Genomic DNA, 20593 nt, shown 5'->3' on the forward strand with positions numbered 1-20593 from the left:
AAATTCTTGATTTATAATCTTTGATGCTTAACTTTGAATGTTATGTATTTAGTCGGACTAATTATTTGACCAAAGTTTATGTTCAATTTTATATTATATATATATATATATATATATATATATATATATATATATATATATATATATATATATATATATATATATATATATATATATATATATATTAATACATTTTAACATATTCGTAGTAGATGTTTAAATTATGCCAACTCTAATTGGGATGGGGTTCGAACTTAAGACCTTTCTTATAGAAATTAATGAGTAAGTTAAAAATAATAAATAGTTAATGGACCGTTACTAACATTTATACTAACGGAATTTAGGTTATTTAAAGGAAGAAAATAATATAATAGAGGGTAAATAAGGAAAATCATTAAAAAAAATACTAAAATCAAAATAATATGAACCATTCATTTTAAGAAACAATACTACCAACATTTTTTTGTTCCAATTAAGAGCCTAACATTATTGGCTCTTATTAAAATTGTAGATAGTGAAGTATTATAATTTAATTTTTTTTTTGAAAGTTATTATAATTTAATTTATTTTAGTATTAAATACATACATGAGATAATAATTTTTGTACATCCCCGGTAAATATAAATATAAATGTTCAGTTGACACAATTTTAATAATTTACAAATAAAATCATGAAATATTTAAGATGAATACTACACAAATTTTAATGTCACATTCTAAGATAAGGAGATTATTGCATTTGAACTTATGTTTTTTTTTTTTTTCAAATTTTGCTCTTTTGTAGCCTAATATTTGTTCTTCAATATTTATTGCAAGGGATGGAGAATTGGGAGGAAAATAGGACTTTAAACTTTTGTAAATTGTGATTTTACATATTTATTTCTACTTAAATAATTTTATTTTTGTATTTATACATTTGACTCTCATTTATTAAATTTAATGCTTAATCTAAAATTTTATATAATATTTTTTTTAAAAAAAAAATTAATGGTGTCAATTGACACCACTCTATTGCACTTAGGCACTTAATTAGCTTCGTCCTTGTATTGACAAATGACAACAATATTTATCACAAGTATCCTTAACTGAATCAGATACATAAAATGAGACAGATGGAGTAATTAATAAGATAGGGATAACCATCACTAATACTTCAATAAAATTAATAATTACTACGAATTACTTCAATTAATGGACATTAATTTCTTGACTTTATACCAATGCAAAACCCCTTAAATTATTTTATCAACTCAACAAAACTTTCATTGATGAAGTTTATCCTTGATTATAGTTAGACAAGTTTTTCATCCTAAATTGTCCTTTGTGACACATTCATATATATCCTACAGAAGTTTATAGAAAATTAAACCTCCAATACATATGATACACTCCTTAAACCTTAAAATTCTTAAATAGATTGACACGATTATGATACAAATACAATATAATAAGTCTAAGCATAGAAACACAGTCTATTAAAATTAACAAGTCAATACCATTTTTAAAAAAATTGACACAATAATAGACACGTTTAAATAACAAGTATTGGATTAACGTAACAAGATAATTGATTTAAACCAGTTAGACTTGTTAATACGGATTTTAAAAATTAAAAAATAAAACTCTATAAAAAGCTAAAATAAAAATCTACAATTTAATCCCACAAAATAGAAAAATATTCAATTCATAATGTACCCATAATATTTATAAAATGATAAAATAACATCCAAAAAATATAATTATCACGCTAATATTAACCAGTTGAACATGCTGACCATTAACCCATGAACCCCAACAAGTCAACCCGTAAACGACCTAGATCATATTAAGACTAAGCTAAACACTAACACATTATTTTGACATTAAAATGTATATATATATATATATATATATATATATATATATATATATATATATTGCCAGGTTCCTGTGTGGACAATGTTTCTTGTGCGATTGTGCGGTCATGCACCATTAGGTGTGGTGCATTTGTGCATTTTATTCTGGTGCATTTTTGAACACTGTGTGGTACATTTATACATATCTAACGGTGTAATTCGCACCGTCCGCACGAGAAGCCCTGTTCTCATTTGAACAAGTATATATATATATATATATATATATATATATATATATATATATATATATATATATATATATATATATATATATATATATATATATATATATATATATATATATATATACACACACATACACATTAGGTCTACCCAAAGTAGCCATCCGTACATACAATAACCTACAACAGCCCCATACTAGTTGATACCATACAGTAATAACATGACTCAAAGATGTAGAATATAATAAGCAGCATCAAAGTGCTTCAATTCAATTCTGTCAATATGAATTCTCAATCTCTCATAAAGTAATAAAATGTTCTATACATACTGTTCGTATGTTGAGCAGTATATATGTATATATCAAAAGTTCTTCACCATTTAATGTAATTCATGATATTTACATCCATTATTTGTGTGTTTAATTTATTACTAATATATAACATTAAAAATTTATTAGATGAAAGCTAGGATATATATGATGCAATTAATTGTAATTAATGGGTGAACTAACCTAGAAAAATGGGAGATGTGACGACTTTAATTACCTCATCAAATAATGTTCTATGTATTTGATGCATGTAACTGTTAAGCTATGGTTGAATTGTCAAACTGAGAAAAAAAAAAAAAACAAAAACAAAAACAAAAAACAGAAGAAGAAGTAGATCAAAAGATATATGTATATTCCAGAACATACACACATGATGTTATCTTTAATTTTTTTTTTTTTTGTTTTTATTAATAATTAGCATATGAAATTAAACTAAGATTACAACATTACTTTGATTAATCACTGACCTGTTGTGGGTTTGGATAGCTGCAAATCCTTCCTAGATAGCCTTCATTTCGTCACAATAATCTTACCAAAATACAATACACAAATGATAAATTCTTGACCTCTAAATCAATCATGAAACTAAAGAAAACCCATATATCCATCCACCTGGAGATTAATTAATGTTCATCTTCTGATTATCTATCTACCATGGAGTTTTAGTATGGAATGAAGAAGAAGAAGAAGGTTCCTGGAATTGATTATTAATAGTATTATCGGCTTCTACTTCTTCATTGCTAATACCTCTTTCTTGATTTGCTCGCTGCTCCCCTTCCTGCTCTCTATATCTCTGCAAGTACCGCTTCAGCGGCGGCGCGTAGTCGTCGAATCCCAGCGCCGCCATCGCCCAGCAGATGTCGTCGCCGTTCACCGTCTTCCGCCGCTCCTTCCGGCACTTCTCCGACGCCTCCCCCGTCACGAACCCTATGAACTCCGACACGCACTCCTGCATTGTCTCCTTCGCGTCTTTCGACACCTTCGCGTTCGCCGGCAGCGTCTTCTTCATGATCCGCCCCACGTTCGCTATCGGCACCCACCGGTCTTGCTCCCGGAAACTCTCCTCCTCGTTCGCCGCCCCCGACTTCTCCCCCATCTCCATCTGCTCTTTTTTCTTTTCAATTTTCAACTACTTAACCTATTTTAATTAAAAGAGTAGTGTGGCTTTAGTCAAACCATTTTTCTTACTTATCATCTCACTAATATAACTCAATGGTAACCATAAATTGAAATTTATACCTTTAACTTTCGCTCTCTCTGAAGACGGGAACCAAAAAGATCTAATTTAACACCAGGTCTCTGATCCAACTTTTCTCTTCTGGTTTCTATAGATCTGAACGAACAGTCAAGTCTATAAATTGAAATTTATACCTTTAACTTTCGCTCTCTCTGAAGACGGGAACCAGAAAGATCTAATTTAACACCAGGTCTCTGATCCAGCTTTTCTCTTCTGGTCTCTATAGATCTGAACGAACAGTCAAGTTTAAGGTTAGGTTTAGATCACTGAACATAAAAGCTAGACAGCCATTTATAAAGTTTTAAAACGGGTATAAGTAAACAGTAAATTAACCTAACTTAGTATAGATAAGTAAACAGTAAACTAACCTAACTAATTAAGTAGGATAGATAGATTATATTGAGCATGCAACTTTAACTTTAATTTCACTCTACTATACCCTTTTTACTTTATTCAAAGGTGGTGGAGACTACCCTAACACTACTACAAGGTGTAAAGAATTGGCCTTGGGGGAATGGAAATTAAGCTAGATAGGCCATATCCCAATTGGTAATATAATTGGTGTGTGATTTGGGGAAATTGGAAAAAAATAAAAAATAAAAATGGATGGGCATGTGGAGATGCCGACCGGGTCAGCATCAATGGTGGGGTTACTGATAACCACTCGTGCCACATTCATTGGAGGACTCAAAATTAAATACAATCATTCAAATGTATGGATGTTGACAAGGTGGCTAAGTTTTTTCAAGTTTGGATAATTTTTTCCTAACACTTTCCTCATTTCATTTGATTCTAGGGAGGGTGGGAGGGCTTGACATGAAATCTTGAATCTTCTTGCATAAGATGCTCCCCACATATAGTGCTCATTACACTTAATTACATTATTAGTTTCTATTTAGTATACTGTATGAGTGATTTAATACCCAAAATGATCTTCAACTATAATCGTTTTTCTTAATATCGTTCTAAACAATTTTGGTGACCTAATGTAGTATCAGACTTTTGTGTTTTTCTCAATTTACTCATATGTTTGTTATTCCATTCATTTTGTGTTAAATAAAGGGACAATTCAGTAATCTCAATATTGGCCTCTCTTTACTGTCATCCATTTGGTCTGTGAGTAATTCTGCGAGTAATTCGTAAAAAAAAAAAAAAAAAAAAAAAAAGATTTCACACTTCATAGGGCTGAGGGTAAAGAAAGGCCAATATTGAGATTATTTAACACTAATTTGACAAAATAAGAAACAGAGTATTAAATTGAGCAAAAATACATAAGTCTAAAACTACATTAGGTCAACAAACTCGTTTAGGACGGATTTGAGAAAAATCACTATAGTATTTTGGGTATTAACTCATGTATGAGTCAAACCCCCGAGCCTAGTTGATAATATAATTATTAGATCAAATTTATATAATTCTTTGAATGTAATGTAATTAAATTTAGAGTAATCAACATTACTATGGAGGGGGTAATGTTTAACATGAAATCGAGTACAAATAAATTAAAAGTGTCAAGAGTAGTTTTGGAAGATCTGTATGTATGGTCTTTTAGGGTTTTGATCAGTTGTGTGTATACCAACAAATTAAAGTGGCATTTTGATTGAGAATTAGAACATGTTCATTACAACTTTGAAGTCTATTTCTAATTAAGTAAAGTGTTATTTGTACTAAATTTTAATTTATACCTTTAACATAATTAAAATAAATGTCATAATTCCTTTTTTTTTTGTATGAATTAATTAAATGAAATAACAGCCCCAAGGTATTGGTTTAGTAGATGATTTTTTTATTTTATTTTTTTAAAAAAAAATGGTCTAGTAGATGATAAGTTTCATTTAGTACTTGCTTCCAATAATAAGGTGAGTGTTTGATCCTTGCTACTATGCTCCTTGTGCACAGAAGATATAGTCCAACAAACCTAGAAAACCACTTCAAATAATAGATTGTGTGTATTCGTGTGATTCTCATGTTCTTACCTAAGGATTAGTTCGATCTCATTTGATCACTAATATATATATATATATATATATATATATATATATATATATATATATATATATATATATATAAAACTCTTTTTGACATGTGTTAATTTGTGGAGTGTTCTAGAACCAAGTTGAGAGTAACTAGAAAGAGACAATTTTATGTACAAAATAAATAAATAAAGAGCACCTATTATACTTTATTATATTAAATTATTGTACCTATAATTAGGTAGAAAGCCAATTTGCAAAGTAAAAAAGTTAAAACCCTTGTTTTACGGAGTAAGATATATATATGGAAGAGATAAAATTAATACTTTTTAAAGTCCTGCAATTATTGTTACTTCAATTTTTAATTTTCGATTATAAATTTGATTATATATTTATATTTAGTTCTTTGAATTGTTAAAATTAATCAATTAAACCTAGAATAATGCTACCGATTTTTCTCCTAATGTTCACTTTCTGATGTGACAATAAAATTCTTATAGATTGATCAATCCTACTATACGCGGTATTAAAAATGAATGTATTTATCAATCAAATATAAAAGAAATCAATGAAATATATTGTCATGTAAAGAGGTAAAATTTAGAATGTGAAATTAAGAGAAAAATATAACGTTACTTTTAAACCTAGTTCCAAAAATGAATTGTCATTATGGTCAATGGAAGTAGAATTATACATGCTTTACCCAAAAAAAAAAAAAAAAAAAAAAAAAAAAGGAATTTGTATGTTTTTCAAAAGATATATAGAGTTTGGATGAATGATATATCTTGAATTGTATGTATTTCTTACAATATATACTACTAGATGCACATAAAACTTATACAAATGTAAACATATTTTTGTGATTTTATTAAATTAATATATATGTTATAATGTTGATTAATCACTACTGCATAAATAACATATAACGTCGGATCTATAACGTCAATTTTTTATATAATCGATGTTAAAAGGTTAAATAAATTTATACATATTTAAAAAACTATTTAACGTTGGTTTTTTATTAGGACGTATGCAGTTTGTTTGTTGATAATGTGCACAAAACTAATTGATGCATGGAGACACTATTTGAGTCTCCAGTTTCCTGGTTGTAGGTAGTAATTTTTATTTTTTTTTAATAACATACACATCGTTTTTTTTTTTTTTTTTTTTTTTTTTACAAAACCACCGACGTGATATGTTAATTTTTTAAAAATTAAATACATAAGACGTCAGTTATTTCTATAACCGATGTCGTATTTATTTAATTTTAAAAAAAAATTAACATATCACCACAAAAAACTGGCGTGGTATGTTATTAAAAAAAATAAAAACTAAATACAACGTTGATTATGTATTAATAACCGACATTGTAAGTTATATATATATATATATATATATATATATATATATATATATATATATATATATATACACGACGTCGGTTATTTTATAACTGACGTCGTATAGTTTGTTTATAACATGTATATATCAGAACAACGTCGGTTTTTAACTAACGTTGTAGGTCTCAAATAGCCAACGTTAAAAGTGTTTTGTGTATTAGTGAATAAACGAGTATATCGGGGATTATATTGGCATATGTGTACAACTATTGGGCGGCGATTCGAAAAGTCAAGTCTATCATCTTACCATCAAAGTGTGACGCTAACTGCTGCGCAAGTATAAGAAAATAAAGGTATAGCTTCATTACTAGTTATAATTTTTGGTGTAATGGTAATCATTTGATCCTGAGATCAAAATTGGTATCAATAATCATTTTTATTTAATATTTCTGAGAATTCAAAAAATAAAATCGCATGTTGGAGACTGGAAAGACAACTCCTGGCCTACAGTACTGCCTGAAAACGACAACTAATCTTATACTTTGCAATATTATTTTTGTAATATATTTATTTAATTTATTGATTTATTTTATGTTTCCTTTTATTATTCATATAATTTTCGTAAGAAAAGTATAGGGTTTGGTACGTACTTTTCCCCCCTTATTAAATTGACAAATTGTTTGGCACCAACTTGGAAATGGTCAGTAAAATTGTGGTTGACCTACTTCAATAATCCCTTGTTGTTTTCCTCATTGTGGAAGAACTAGGATGACAAGGATGGGATATATGAAAATGATTTAGTCATTTAAAACTCTCATTAATCTCTCCAAAACTTCTTGGTGTTATCCACAATATATAATATCATTTAGAAAATTAATTCAACATTATTTGTTGTGATAAAGATAAAGCTAAGAAAAAACAAAAAACAAAAAACAATTGTTGATGGTGTTGAAGATGACATTTGAATTCAACTAAAGCTAAGTCAATCACCTTTCTTAGCTGGAAGCTAGCAAGGACAATAATGGAGCCTCTCTTTTTCTTCCACATAAAATTTGAATCAATGTGAGTTTGATTTTTTTTTTTTCTGGGTCACGAAAGAAATCCGCAACCACTATCCAAGAATATAATGCGTATTGAATGAAGGACCATTGAAAAATTTAATAGGCTGCCTCAGTTGGAAGTTGAACTTGTAACCTTGTGATTACTACGTTAACTATCTGACCAACTTGGGGGTTTGAGTTGTCCTTGATTTTGATTAATTTTTAATAATAGGGTTGGCCTAGATAATAAATATAAAAGGTACGTTGTGATACCTCACTTAATTAGCTAGCCCACCTAAAATGTGAGGATTAATTACTAGTTGATAAGTAAAACTCTCTATTTAAACATATTACAAGATGCTAGTTAGACTCGCCTCTCTAAACAAACTCCCAATAGTTAACTACTAATTTTAATTGAATTGTTGGGTGTAATTGGTTCGTAGTCTGAGAGTTGAAGTTCATGACGTACGGGAGGCGGCAATGTAACTTATGTGAGGTTCGGATCTACTGGAAATATGTATGGGAAAAATGATAGTTATGAGTGTCACACATTTTTATATGCATTGAGCGCATATATAAATCAGTCGAGTATATTATGATTTAATCATGCAAAATAAATTCACAAATTTTACAAAAAGAAAAATAAAATAAAGAAATGAAATATTTAGACAAAATGCACTATCAGTGCAAGAATAGGGTCGGAATCAAATTGACAATGGTCCACATATTATTTTCTTATGTTTCATAGTATACCCTATTATATATGCTAAAGTCATGATATGATCTATCAAGAATCTCCTAATATTATTCAATAACTAACTAAAGATAAAAATTAATTAAGGTAAATAAAGCGATACTAGAATTTCTTTTAATATTTTTCGTGAAGTATTCACGTAAGAACATTGAGCATTCACATTCTTTGATGTTAATAACTTAATATCATTCACCATTTCAACAATGTTAAAAGAATATGACAAATAAGGTGGGTTGATTAATTAAACTTAATACAATTGGATCTTGCTAATATAAGAGGTTTACTCCGGCCACCTTGAGTTTTTTTTTTTTTTTTTTTTTTTTTTTAAGAGTTAATTGTGATTACTATTTTTTTTTTCTTTCAAACACTTATAATTCTTTACAAGGCAGTATTTGTATTATATATTTTCTCAATTTTTTACAGTTAAATCCCGTGACCACACATTTAGGTTAGTACGTAACAGACATTTGCAATTACTAATTAATTAACTACAAACAAAATAGTTAATGAGAGTGTTTGGTAAATATATTTGTTAGCTGATTGGGTTAGTGAGTTTGACTAGTTGATAGTATTAGCTGATTATAGAAAGATGTTTGGTAAATTAGCTGTTAGCTGATTACATGCAAAATGACTTTATCAAAAATTGATCGAAAAAGCTGCTTTGAGCATCATTTTGAATTTCAACATTTTAGAACAATAAGCTATTATAAAAAATTAATTAATCAAACACTTATATTAGATGTTTAACCAAATCAAATAGTTAATAGTGGTCAAATAAGTCAAAATTAGCTGATAAGCTAACTATGTTACCAAATAGGACGATGACTCTATTTGGCAGAGCTTATTTAGGAGCTTATAGCTTATTTTAAACTATTAATGAGCTATAAGCTCTGTTTGGTAATGTTCCAAAAAATAAACTAGTATCTTTAAATAAGAACTTACCAGGACTATGTGGTCCAATGGTATCCGGGTTGGACTTCCATTTGGAAGATTATAAGTTCGAGCCTCAGTGGAGGCGTTATTGGTTCTTTGTGTTTCAATAGGTTGAGAAAGTATATGAACAGATACTACAATGTAATAGAGCCAGTAACTTTCAAAAAAAAAAAAAAAAAAATAAGAACTTATTTTGAAAAGCATCTTAGATAGCGTTTCAAAAATAAGCTAGGAGCTTCCTAACATTTTTCTATCTCTATCCTTATTATTTTACTAATTTTTTACGCTCATTGCGCGATTGGGATAATGCCCAATGTTTTTTTTTTTTTTTAAATAAGTACTTTAAAGTATATTAAGGTAAGATTATATTGAAATTGATCATGCATAGATAATTGAAGGTTGAATTTGCGTATTTAAATATGTAATTCTTCTCCCAAAGGTTGAGTCCCCAACCCCAAGGGCCCCCACACTCTGACCCGACAGAGCATTGTGGGAAGTTGTAAATCACGGTGACTCAATGGTTCAGCAAACAGGACCAAATGCCGGTGCGAACAAGGAATCTGCCCACTTTGGACATAATTCCCGCACTGCCGCCGCCGAGGTTCAAACCTTGGTCTCTTCTCCCAAATACTGCCCATTAAACCATTGAGCTAAGCCCGTGCGGGTTAAATAGGTAATTCTAAGTTTACAAATGCAAGATAATATAGTCAAGATTGATTATAATTGTCAATAAAATAATTGTATAGGTATGGTTGAAACCAAATACGGGACATTAGGGAGAACAAATAAAAGTTAGGGCATAAAATATTAAATATATACTAATATTGGTTGAGGAGATTTCGACATTAGGATTTGTGGTTAAGTTCTATTAAGACTTTAATATTAGAATTAGATTAATGGTGTAATTATAATTCTATATTAGACGTTAATATTAGAATTAGACTAACGGTGAATTAACGATATTTAACGGAAAAGTTAAATGGATAATCATATAATTAAGGATAAATTAGAAAAACTTTTAAAAAATTAAAACCTGAACAATTTGAATCATTCATTTGATTTAATAATTTGGCGGTCATTTTTTCTACCCAATGTTAATAATTAAATAAATTCGTTGGTCAAATCCGCTAACTGCTGATTGTCAAACAAGGACATTGCAAGGTAGTTCTCACTTTAAATTGTTGTGTGATTTGAATACTCTCTTTGTCACAAAATCTCTCAAGTAGTTAATATGGTTGGCTTTATTAATTATATTTTTTTTAATTTTTACATGGTATTAATAAAATACTTGGTAAATAAATATATAGCATTATTTTGTATTATAACTTTGATATTTAATTAGAAAATTAGTGCACACAAAAGATAATAGACAATTTAGTGAATATAATCAATTGATGAATTTGAATGTAAAAATTTTTACATTTGAGAAAAAATAAAGACAATATAACTAATGAAAATATTTCTCTTAATTAATTTATTGATAATGAATAATTTTTTTTTACTGAATTAAGACATTGTAAGAACAATGTAGCGAATATAATCAATTAATAAATTTGAATATAAAGAATTTTTATATTGTAGAAAAATAAAGACAATATAACTAATACAATTATTTCTCTTATTTAATTTATTGAAAATGAATAATTTTTTTTTTGAATAAAGGCATTGTGGACACATAATTCTAAATTAAAGAAATGCATATCTATAATTTTTTGTTGTAGCTACTAAATTATTATTTATATAATTTAATAAGAGTAAAATAGAGTGCTAATTATGGCAACTTTGATTGGGATGAGGTTCGAAACTAAGACCTTTTTTTTTTATTAAAATTAATGAGTAAGTTAACGGTGAACTAACGGCAATTCTTAAAATTTTAACGGAATTAGTAACGGTGTGTGGGTATTTTAGGAAATTTTAGTGTAAAATTTAAATCTTATCAATCTTTTAATCAATCTGAGCCATTCATTTGATTAAAATCTGTGACCGCCATTTTTTCTACCCATTATATAGGCCTAACTCTCTTGGGCTCTTATTAGTATAGTAGAAATAAATCACATCTTTTACCCTTCCCAATTAAAATCCTTTTGGCCTTTTTCTCTTCTCCTATATTTTTATTTATCATTTTCCGCAACTCTTCACCACCCAGCAACTACTTAAAGTTCTAACTCCAATCGTCTATTCATAAATAAGTGACATCATTTATCCTTACCAATTAAAAATTTTTTTTGTTTTAATTTAATATATATCTCATATATATTATAAAAACAAAAACTTTTTTTTATAAATTAATTTTATCTCATATATTTAATAATATAAAAACAATATAATAAACACATCATTTAAATTTTATGAAAGTGTTATTTTTTTGTCTTTTTAATTTATCAGCTTATCAAAAAGTTAATTTTACCATATACTTTTAAGCATAATCAACTAGTTTTCAGCTTTCAGTTACCTTTTCAGCTAGGTTTGTGAAATGTATTCTCTTTAGGCATATCAACGCCAACGTATGCTCCAAGGTTGTCGGACCAGGAAACTCATTCCATTGGCTTAATTAATTAATGGTGAGATTTCAAGAGAGAAGACATACTTATGTTTCTCCATGACGGGCTGGCTTAATTAAGTAATTGTCTTAATTAACTAATAACTAATTAATTAACAACTTAATACTTGATTTGGGTTTTCTGTTGGCGATAAACGACAGAAACCCTCTACTTCCGTGAACCATCTTAGGGTTTTGACTTGCTTTATAAGATTCCATTTACGTACGTTATGAAATTGTTGTTTAGTTCATTTTTATTAAAAAAATGAAATGTGGTTAAATTAGAAATCATTTTTTTAATTTGAAAATTATTCCATGCATGTAATATTTTCTTAAGAATCTAAAGAATATTCTGTGGTCCTTCACACCATCACTGTTGTGAGATTCCAGCTTCTTGATCTAGATCCATATTGGTTTTGATTTTTGGCTATTTTAATTATATATGGAGCTAGGTTTTAATAGTTAAGCAAAATTATATAAAATTTAATTATAAACCTATGGAATTTTTCTTTCAAAATGGAATCAAAGACTATCATGCTTTCTCAGTGACAAAAATAAATTATAAATTAAGTGTTAATCCTTTGATTGATTCAAGAGAATCGCGAGAGTGAAAGTTGTGTTTAAACACCTATTAGAGATCAAATATGATGTATTGTTACATACCTAATATAGGTTGGCTACTATTATATATACTACCTACTCTTTTGACTTCAATATTATCACTGATAAAAACTCTCATATATAACATATAAAAACACATTAGAAAGGGACTAGCGGAATAACATCAGAGCTAGTTAACGTCTTCTTAAGTTTGTTGTTCACCACCGCCCTTGGGTAGGGGTTCTAGCTAGGGGTTTAGGATTAGTCTAATGTAAGCTGAGAAACTTAATGTATCAAAAAAAAAAAAAAATAGTTTGACATTCACCTTCATTCATTACACCGCCCCGTTTGAATTGCGGAAATATTTGAGGAGGAATGTAATTGAAATTCCATAGAAAAGGAAAGATTAATTATATTATTTGGTTCGTGAAAAAGAAATTATTGAGAATAATGATCTCATTGTTTTGGTGGGTTTGGAATTGTAAGAAATAATAAGTATAAAGACCAATATAATAATAATAATAATAATAATAATAATAATAATAATAATAATAATAATAATAATAATAATAATATTATTATTATTATTATTATTATTATTATTATTATTATTATTATTATTATTATTATTATTATTATTATTATTATTATTATTATTATTATTATTATTGTCCTACTAATTTTTCATGAAAAATAAAATACCAAGGGAGAAGTGGAAAACTTTTTCCTCATTCTTGAGAAAAATATTTTTTAGTGAATTTTTTTCATGGATCAAACCAATTAATTAAAATATAATATTTCTCAAATTTAAGAAAAAGTACCAAATACCCCTCAATTTATCTTGAGAATATCATTGCTCCTATCTTATCGTGCAAACATAAAAGATTAGATATTACTTTAGTAGGTAAGTGTGGTTAATTAGCCTTTAATTTAGTTCATGGTGGGAATTGAGCACTTGATAATAGTACATGGGCCTATTTGACACATCTCTCTTTTTTTTTTTAAAGGTAAAAGCAAAACGTATATTAAAAGCTCCGAAATGGAGCCAGGAGAAACAACATCCCAAAACATAGCATCATCCTGCAACGAGGACATACAAGAAACAAAAGTACTCATCAAAGTAATACATTCTATCAAAGTTATGCCAATATAAGATAGAATCTCCTAAGTAGCCAAAAGATTACCACGTAGAATAGCACAATCCGTGTACATAGCAACGGACTCTTCACCCTTGTTTTTCAACCAAGAAAGGGTCTCCTTGCAAGTTAGAGTTTCTGCTATAATAGTCGAATCACAGTACAGGAGAGGGGTACTCATAGCCAGATAAAACATTCAAGGATTCAAAGCGAAAGATACTTTTGATATGATCCAAAAGAGAGAATTCTAAAAATGATCCATTCACCATTGATATTTATCAATTTTTATCTTCGACTTTAATTTCAATTTGACCATAAGTGGTATCTTAACTATTGATCAATTTTGTTCCAGATTTGGTAGTCCTTTAGTTAAATATTCATTTAGTAAGCGTTAAATTAAAGTGTAAAATGTAAAAATTGGCTTGTTATTGAGATGACAAAAGTTGATTCATAAACTTCATACACTAGGTTCATCATTAGTAGAAATGCGAAGAACATGCAGTTGATGCATATATAAGTCAATTTGGACGAGTATGCTACTGATAAGTTTTTGCCCAAAATTTGAGGTGATTATTGTTGTAAAACCTTATGTGGACATTATTCTAGTTTTATATTGATGATAGGATTCTTAATACTGTGGGATTACTAATGTTGTAAGAGTCCTAAAGGCTATTATAAAGAGAATATATATTTTAAGCGTGTCGAGTTATGCCTGAAATTTGAGGTGATTATATCTTTTATTTCAACACCCTTAAATATGCAAATTTGGAAAAGGATTCTAATAGCTAATTTTTATGTTCTTACCCTAAATTTTAATGCTTATTAAACAAATATTTATCCAGAGAACCAAATCTTGAACAAAATCAACAGTCAAAAGACCAATTGTAATTAAATTGAAAGTCGAGGATAAAATTTAATAAAGATGAATAGTCAGGGACCATTTTTAAAATTAACTCAGATTCAAAATTAAGCACGTTCTTGATACGATGACAGAATATGTTATTATTCAATTCATGAAAACTCTTGTAAATAAGAAAGAACGAAATAGTGTTCAAAAAAAGTAAGAACTAAATATTTAAACTATAATACAATAATATATTCAATTTTTTTTGCATTCAAAAAAAAAATATATATTCAATTTTTTAAAAAATATTTGAACATATAATTTCACTTTTAGTCTAACATGCATATCGTACATGCACATGTGTAAAGCTTTGAACAAAGTCATGCCACCAAAACTGGAGAGATTTAAAATATTATATGATTACCTGTCATATAGGTTTGGAAGAAAGAGATGATTGGTTTTTTTTTTCTTAATTTATTTTTATTTGATAACATAGTTAATTTATTAGTTAATTTTGACTTATTTAATTATTATTAGTTGTTTGATTTGGTTAAACAATTCATATAAATATTTGATTCATTAACTTTTTGTAACAGCTTATTGCTCTAAAAACGTTAAAATTTAAAAAGTTACTCAAAACAGTTTTTTCGATTAACTTTATGAAAAAGTCATTTTGCATGTACTCAACTAACAACTAATTTATCAAACGTTTTTCTACAATCACCTAATACTATCAAATAGTCAAACCTACTAACCCAATTAACTAACAACTATTTACCAAAGGCTCCCTCTGGCTTTTGATTTTCTTTAGGTTGGACCTAATGTAATCCTGGAACATAATTTACCTTGTAAGATGTATTATTGACATAAAATGAAACTCAATTAACTAACAGCTATTTACCAAAGACCCCCTTTGCCTGTTTGGTTTTGTTTAAGTTGGACCTAATATAATCCTGGAACATAATTTACTATACCTTGTAAGATGTATTATTGACATAAAATTTATTTTTAGTATATTAAATATTAATTTTTTTTTAAAAAAAAAATAAATTTTTGCGCACAAGAAATTTTCATCACTCCCACCCTCCCGTATCTTTAGTGAGAATCGAACCCTCACCCTATTATTGGAGCAAAACATCTAGTGTGATTCTTGAACTATTGAGCTAAGCTCTACAAAGTGATTAGTGAATATTAATTTTTAGTATATCGAAGTTCAATTTGTTAAGGTCCAATTTTAGTATATTGAAAGTTTATTATTTGGTATACTATCTAAAAATGAACATTCAATAAATTAAAAATGAACCTACAATATAATAAAAATAAATAGGGATAAGGGTCAAATATGTCCTTCAACTATAAGCCAAAATGCAATTAGTCCCATAAACTAACAAAAGCTCCAATTAGGTACTTCATCTCTTCACTTGTATGCAATTAAATCCATAACTTTTTAAATTTGGACAATTAGTTCAATTTGCACGTAAACACAAAGTAATATCAGGTAAAATTAATTTTTTTATATAAAAAAAAAAAAGAATTTAAAAAAAAAAACTGAAAAGTTTGACGAAGAAACCAGGCCGAATTTTCCGTCCAACTGGATGGAGAAGCCGGTTGATCGCCAGATTTTTTTTTTAATTTATTAATTTATTTGAATTAAAATATATATTTTATTTTAATCAACTTTTAAAATTAAAAAAGAAAAAAAAATTAACTGTGACTTAAATATAACCTGTTAATTAACTTAATTATATAAAAGTGAAAAGATAAAAGGCCTAATTGAAGTTTTTGTTAGTTTAAGGGACTAATTGTACTTTATATATATATATATATATATATATATATATATATATATATATATATATATATATATATATATATATATATATATATATAAAGGAAGGGGAGACCCAAAGAAACTAATAGTTAAGTTACATGGACTTGGCGCCAAGCTGGTATGCCATCTATGTCATCCGCTAGTAAGTCTAGAATTCATTCGGCGGGGGGGGGGGGGGGGTGGGGGGGGGGGGATGTTGCAGCACATGTAATCCCCTTGGTAAAGATTTAGCTTTAACCGCTAAGGCGTCCGCTGGGCGATTGGTCTCTCGGCAAATTAGTGTGATCTTCCATTCATCAAAACTCCTAGCCTCCTGGTTGCATGCAGCAAGAAGATTGTGGCAGATGCTGGATATGTGTTGGGTACAGGTTAGGCTCTCTGATAAATCTTTAGAGTCCGTATCAAATATGATATTCTTGAGGTTGAGGTGATTAGCCAACTGGATACCTTTTAGTAATCCCCAGGTTTCAGCTTCTAAGGTGGAGCATACACCAATGTTATACATGAACCCACTTAGCCAATTCCCAGAGCTATCTCTTATTACTCCCCTACAGCTTGCCTTGTTGGTATGGAGGTCAACAGAGCCATCAATATTGATTTTAACCGTACCATTAGGGGGTTTCGACCAACAAAGCTTGGTCCATGTGTCTATGCAAACTGTTTTCTGGACTGATTTAGATCTTGCAAAAGCTTTAGTATTCTCCTCAAGTTGGGATCTTAACCAGGCTACCTTGAAAGTGGGTGTTCTGACCACGTTGTTGAAGATTTCATCATTCCTCCATCTCCAAATCCACCATGCCGTGATTGCAAAGAGCGTACTGTCATTACAGGGATGTCTGCGATTCGGATTTCCTTTGATACCTGTTGTAACAACCCAAAATTTCATTTTATAAATCCGGTATTAAGAAGTTCCAAAATAGCCATTTTCACTCCATTAAAAATTTTTGCGATCAATTGGTGTTTGAATAAAATATTTTTGTCACATTTTAAATTAATTCAACACCAAAGATGGATTCTATTCGAAAATTCCTATGTTTTCGGGTACTTCGCGTACCAAGATTTAAATCGAGAGATTTATCTGAGTGAGACCGGGAGAATTCAAAAAGATTTTAAACAAGTGTTCATCCAAATAGCTTTTTGAGAAAATTCATTTTCAACCCCAAAGTATTTAAAATAGCATTTTTATCCCTTGGTCCATGGAGCATGGTGGACCACTAGACATCCAAAATCTTTGCCTGATTCATTTCTAGCCAAAGTTTTTACACTTTTGCCATCCACCAATCATAGGAGATCATCCTAGGATTTTGTGCTCCTATATATTGAGCATTTATCAGACTTGGCCTCTTTGTTTCCACCATTGAGCTCTCTCCCCTGCATGAACACCAAGAAATCACAGTAAGTTTTCAACCTTCATCTCCATCCACTCATTTTCCCTTCTAGCTTTCATCATTTTCTGAGATTCTAGTTTAAGTTGGTTGTGTGGTTCGTTGAGATGTTTAGAAGGTGAAGGAGGTTGTAGCTAGCTAAGGAAGAAGGTGGATACCAAGCTAGAAGAAGAGAAGTCTACAAGAGGTATAACCCCATGGATTCCTTCTTAAATTTGGCTCTGTGAAGCCTTATTATTGAGTAGAAACTATGAGATTTTGTTGTGTTTATGCTTAGAAGTGATCTAGTAATTGTTTATGAGTTGTTGAGAATGGTTTGGACTTGTTTGGATTGAGTTTTGCAGATGAGAAAGCCTTCTGGTGCACACACAGTGTGCACCAGATCAGACCAACGGCCCTAGCCGTGACCCTAGAGGAGCGCCGCCGGCTTGAGCCGTGGTCACACGGGTCTAGGGCACGGCCCTAGAGGAGGGCCGTCGCCTAGACCCGATGGAGTAGCGGGGCTCATGGGGCGGACCATGAGGAGTCCCGACCCAGGTCCCTGAGTATTGTTCTGATGAGATTTTGTGCAGTGGCCGGGCCCTTGTGGCCCAGCAACGTGTCGTTTCGGGCCAAGTGTTACGGGCCCTTGTGGCTCGGCTCTTCCAGGATCGCCTCGGCGCACGTTTTGGCTTTGATTTCGTTGAATTTGGATTTTAAAAAATGAGTATGTTATGAAGGTTTTATTGAAGAGTTGCTACATAGAGTATATATTTGCTAGTTTACTGTGTAAGAAGAATTATTTGACTATGTGATCTGTTGATGTTTTTATTGAGTAAAGAAGCATGATCATTTGAGAATATGATTTAGTATGAAAGCATTACTAGATTGTGTTATTTGATCAATGAGAATAGAAGCATATTTGTTGAGTGAAATGTATAGAATTTGCTATGTTACAAACCGAGCATGATATTATATTCTTGAATACTTCATGTTATTTTATACATGGTTTAGAAGCATGTTATAGAGTATTTTGACATTTCGCATGTGTCATATTTCAATAAGCATAAGGGGTCAACGTGAGCCCACGAATACTTTCAAAAACCATAAGTATGTGGTATATCATTCTTTAATGCATTGAGAAGTAGTAGAGTTGTTGCATGCATGAGAGATATATTTATGTATTATCTATATCGGTGAGGTTTTGGAGGATACCGTTTGGACTATGTCCTCTCGGGAGATATTTATGGATATTGCGGTCCCAGTATATATGACGCGGCGTATTCCCACGTTACGAGGTTAGAAACTGCCCGCCAGGCTTGGAATTCTGGTTAAGGGGTGTGCACACTAATAATTCGATACCTGATTCCATAGAGATAGAACCACGAGATTGGTTCCGTAGACGGTAGGAGATATTGGGTCGAATTTATGCCGTTTCCGATGGCGTAATTTACGCATCGGTGAAACCCTAAGCCGTCTACGAGTAAAAGAAAAAAGTGAGTTAAAAGAGACTCAAGAGAAAGAAAGCGAGTCAAAAGAGACTCAAGAGAAAGAAAGTGAGTCAAGAGGGACTCAAGAGAAAGAGAGTGAGTGAAGAGGGACTCAAGAGAAAGAAAGTGAGTCAAGAGGGACTCAAGAGAAAGAAAGCGAGTCAAGAGAGACTCAAAAGTAAGAAAGAGACCTCCACAGAAAGTACTCTATTTTTATAATGAGTGAATGAGTATATATATATATATATATATATATATATATATATATATATATATATATATATATATATATATATATATATATATATATATATATATATATATATATATATATATATATATATATATATATATATATATATATATATATATATATATATATATATAGTATTACACGAGATTGCATATGAGTATGAGTATATTATTGCACGAGATTGCATATTAGTATGTTTATATTATTGCACGAGATTGCATATGAGTATGAGTATATTGTTGCACGAGATTGCATATGAGTATCTTTATAGTATTGCACGAGATTGCATATGAGTATGATGTATAAGTGTTGCACGAGATTGCATATGAGTATGACTATAGTATTGCACGATATTACATATGATTACAGCTTTGCACAAGGTTGCACATGAGTATGATTATAGCATTGCACAAGATTGCATTTGAGTAAAGTATCGCATGAGAGTACATAACGAGAATGTTGATTTATAACCGTTTTGTTGTATTTGAAGTCTTGTTTATCGAATATAGGGATGAAAATATGAAAGCATGAGAATACCTGTTATATGATTTATTAGCATGATCCTATCTGTAAGCATGAATTGCTTGTTAAGTTATTTGAGAAGTTTATATGCTGATGAATTTAAGTGAACAGTCTTATATATATATATTAGCATGCCAGCTGATGTAATAGGGTGCAAGTATCTAGAAAGTATGTGTTAGATCTAAAGATGATTTGAGATGAGTTAATTGTTTATAAAGAAATCAAATGTTTTCAAAGTAAATGCTAGAATGCTTTACATGGTTGAGTGTGGTTATACTTAGCTTCATGCTAACGGGTGTTTTCCTATTTGTCCATGTGTTGCTTGCAAAAC

At 29.8% G+C, this 20593-nt stretch overlaps 1 protein-coding gene across 1 annotated transcript; it reads right to left on the bottom strand.

Moving 5' to 3' along the window:
* Positions 1-2833: 2833 nt before the first annotated feature.
* On the bottom strand, positions 2834-3751 carry LOC109174992 (nuclear transcription factor Y subunit B-1-like). The gene is made up of 2 exons (XM_019324238.1): positions 3646-3751; positions 2834-3544 (listed from the first exon to the last, which is right to left on the bottom strand). The coding sequence occupies exon 2, from the start codon at positions 3506-3508 to the stop codon at positions 3056-3058; it is 453 nt and encodes a 150-aa protein (XP_019179783.1). The 5' UTR covers positions 3509-3544; positions 3646-3751; the 3' UTR covers positions 2834-3055.
* Between the last annotated feature and the right edge of the window lie 16842 nt (positions 3752-20593).

This window comes from Ipomoea nil, unplaced genomic scaffold (assembly GCF_001879475.1).
Source record: "Ipomoea nil cultivar Tokyo-kokei standard unplaced genomic scaffold, Asagao_1.1 scaffold0679, whole genome shotgun sequence".
NCBI lineage: Eukaryota > Viridiplantae > Streptophyta > Magnoliopsida > Solanales > Convolvulaceae > Ipomoea > Ipomoea nil.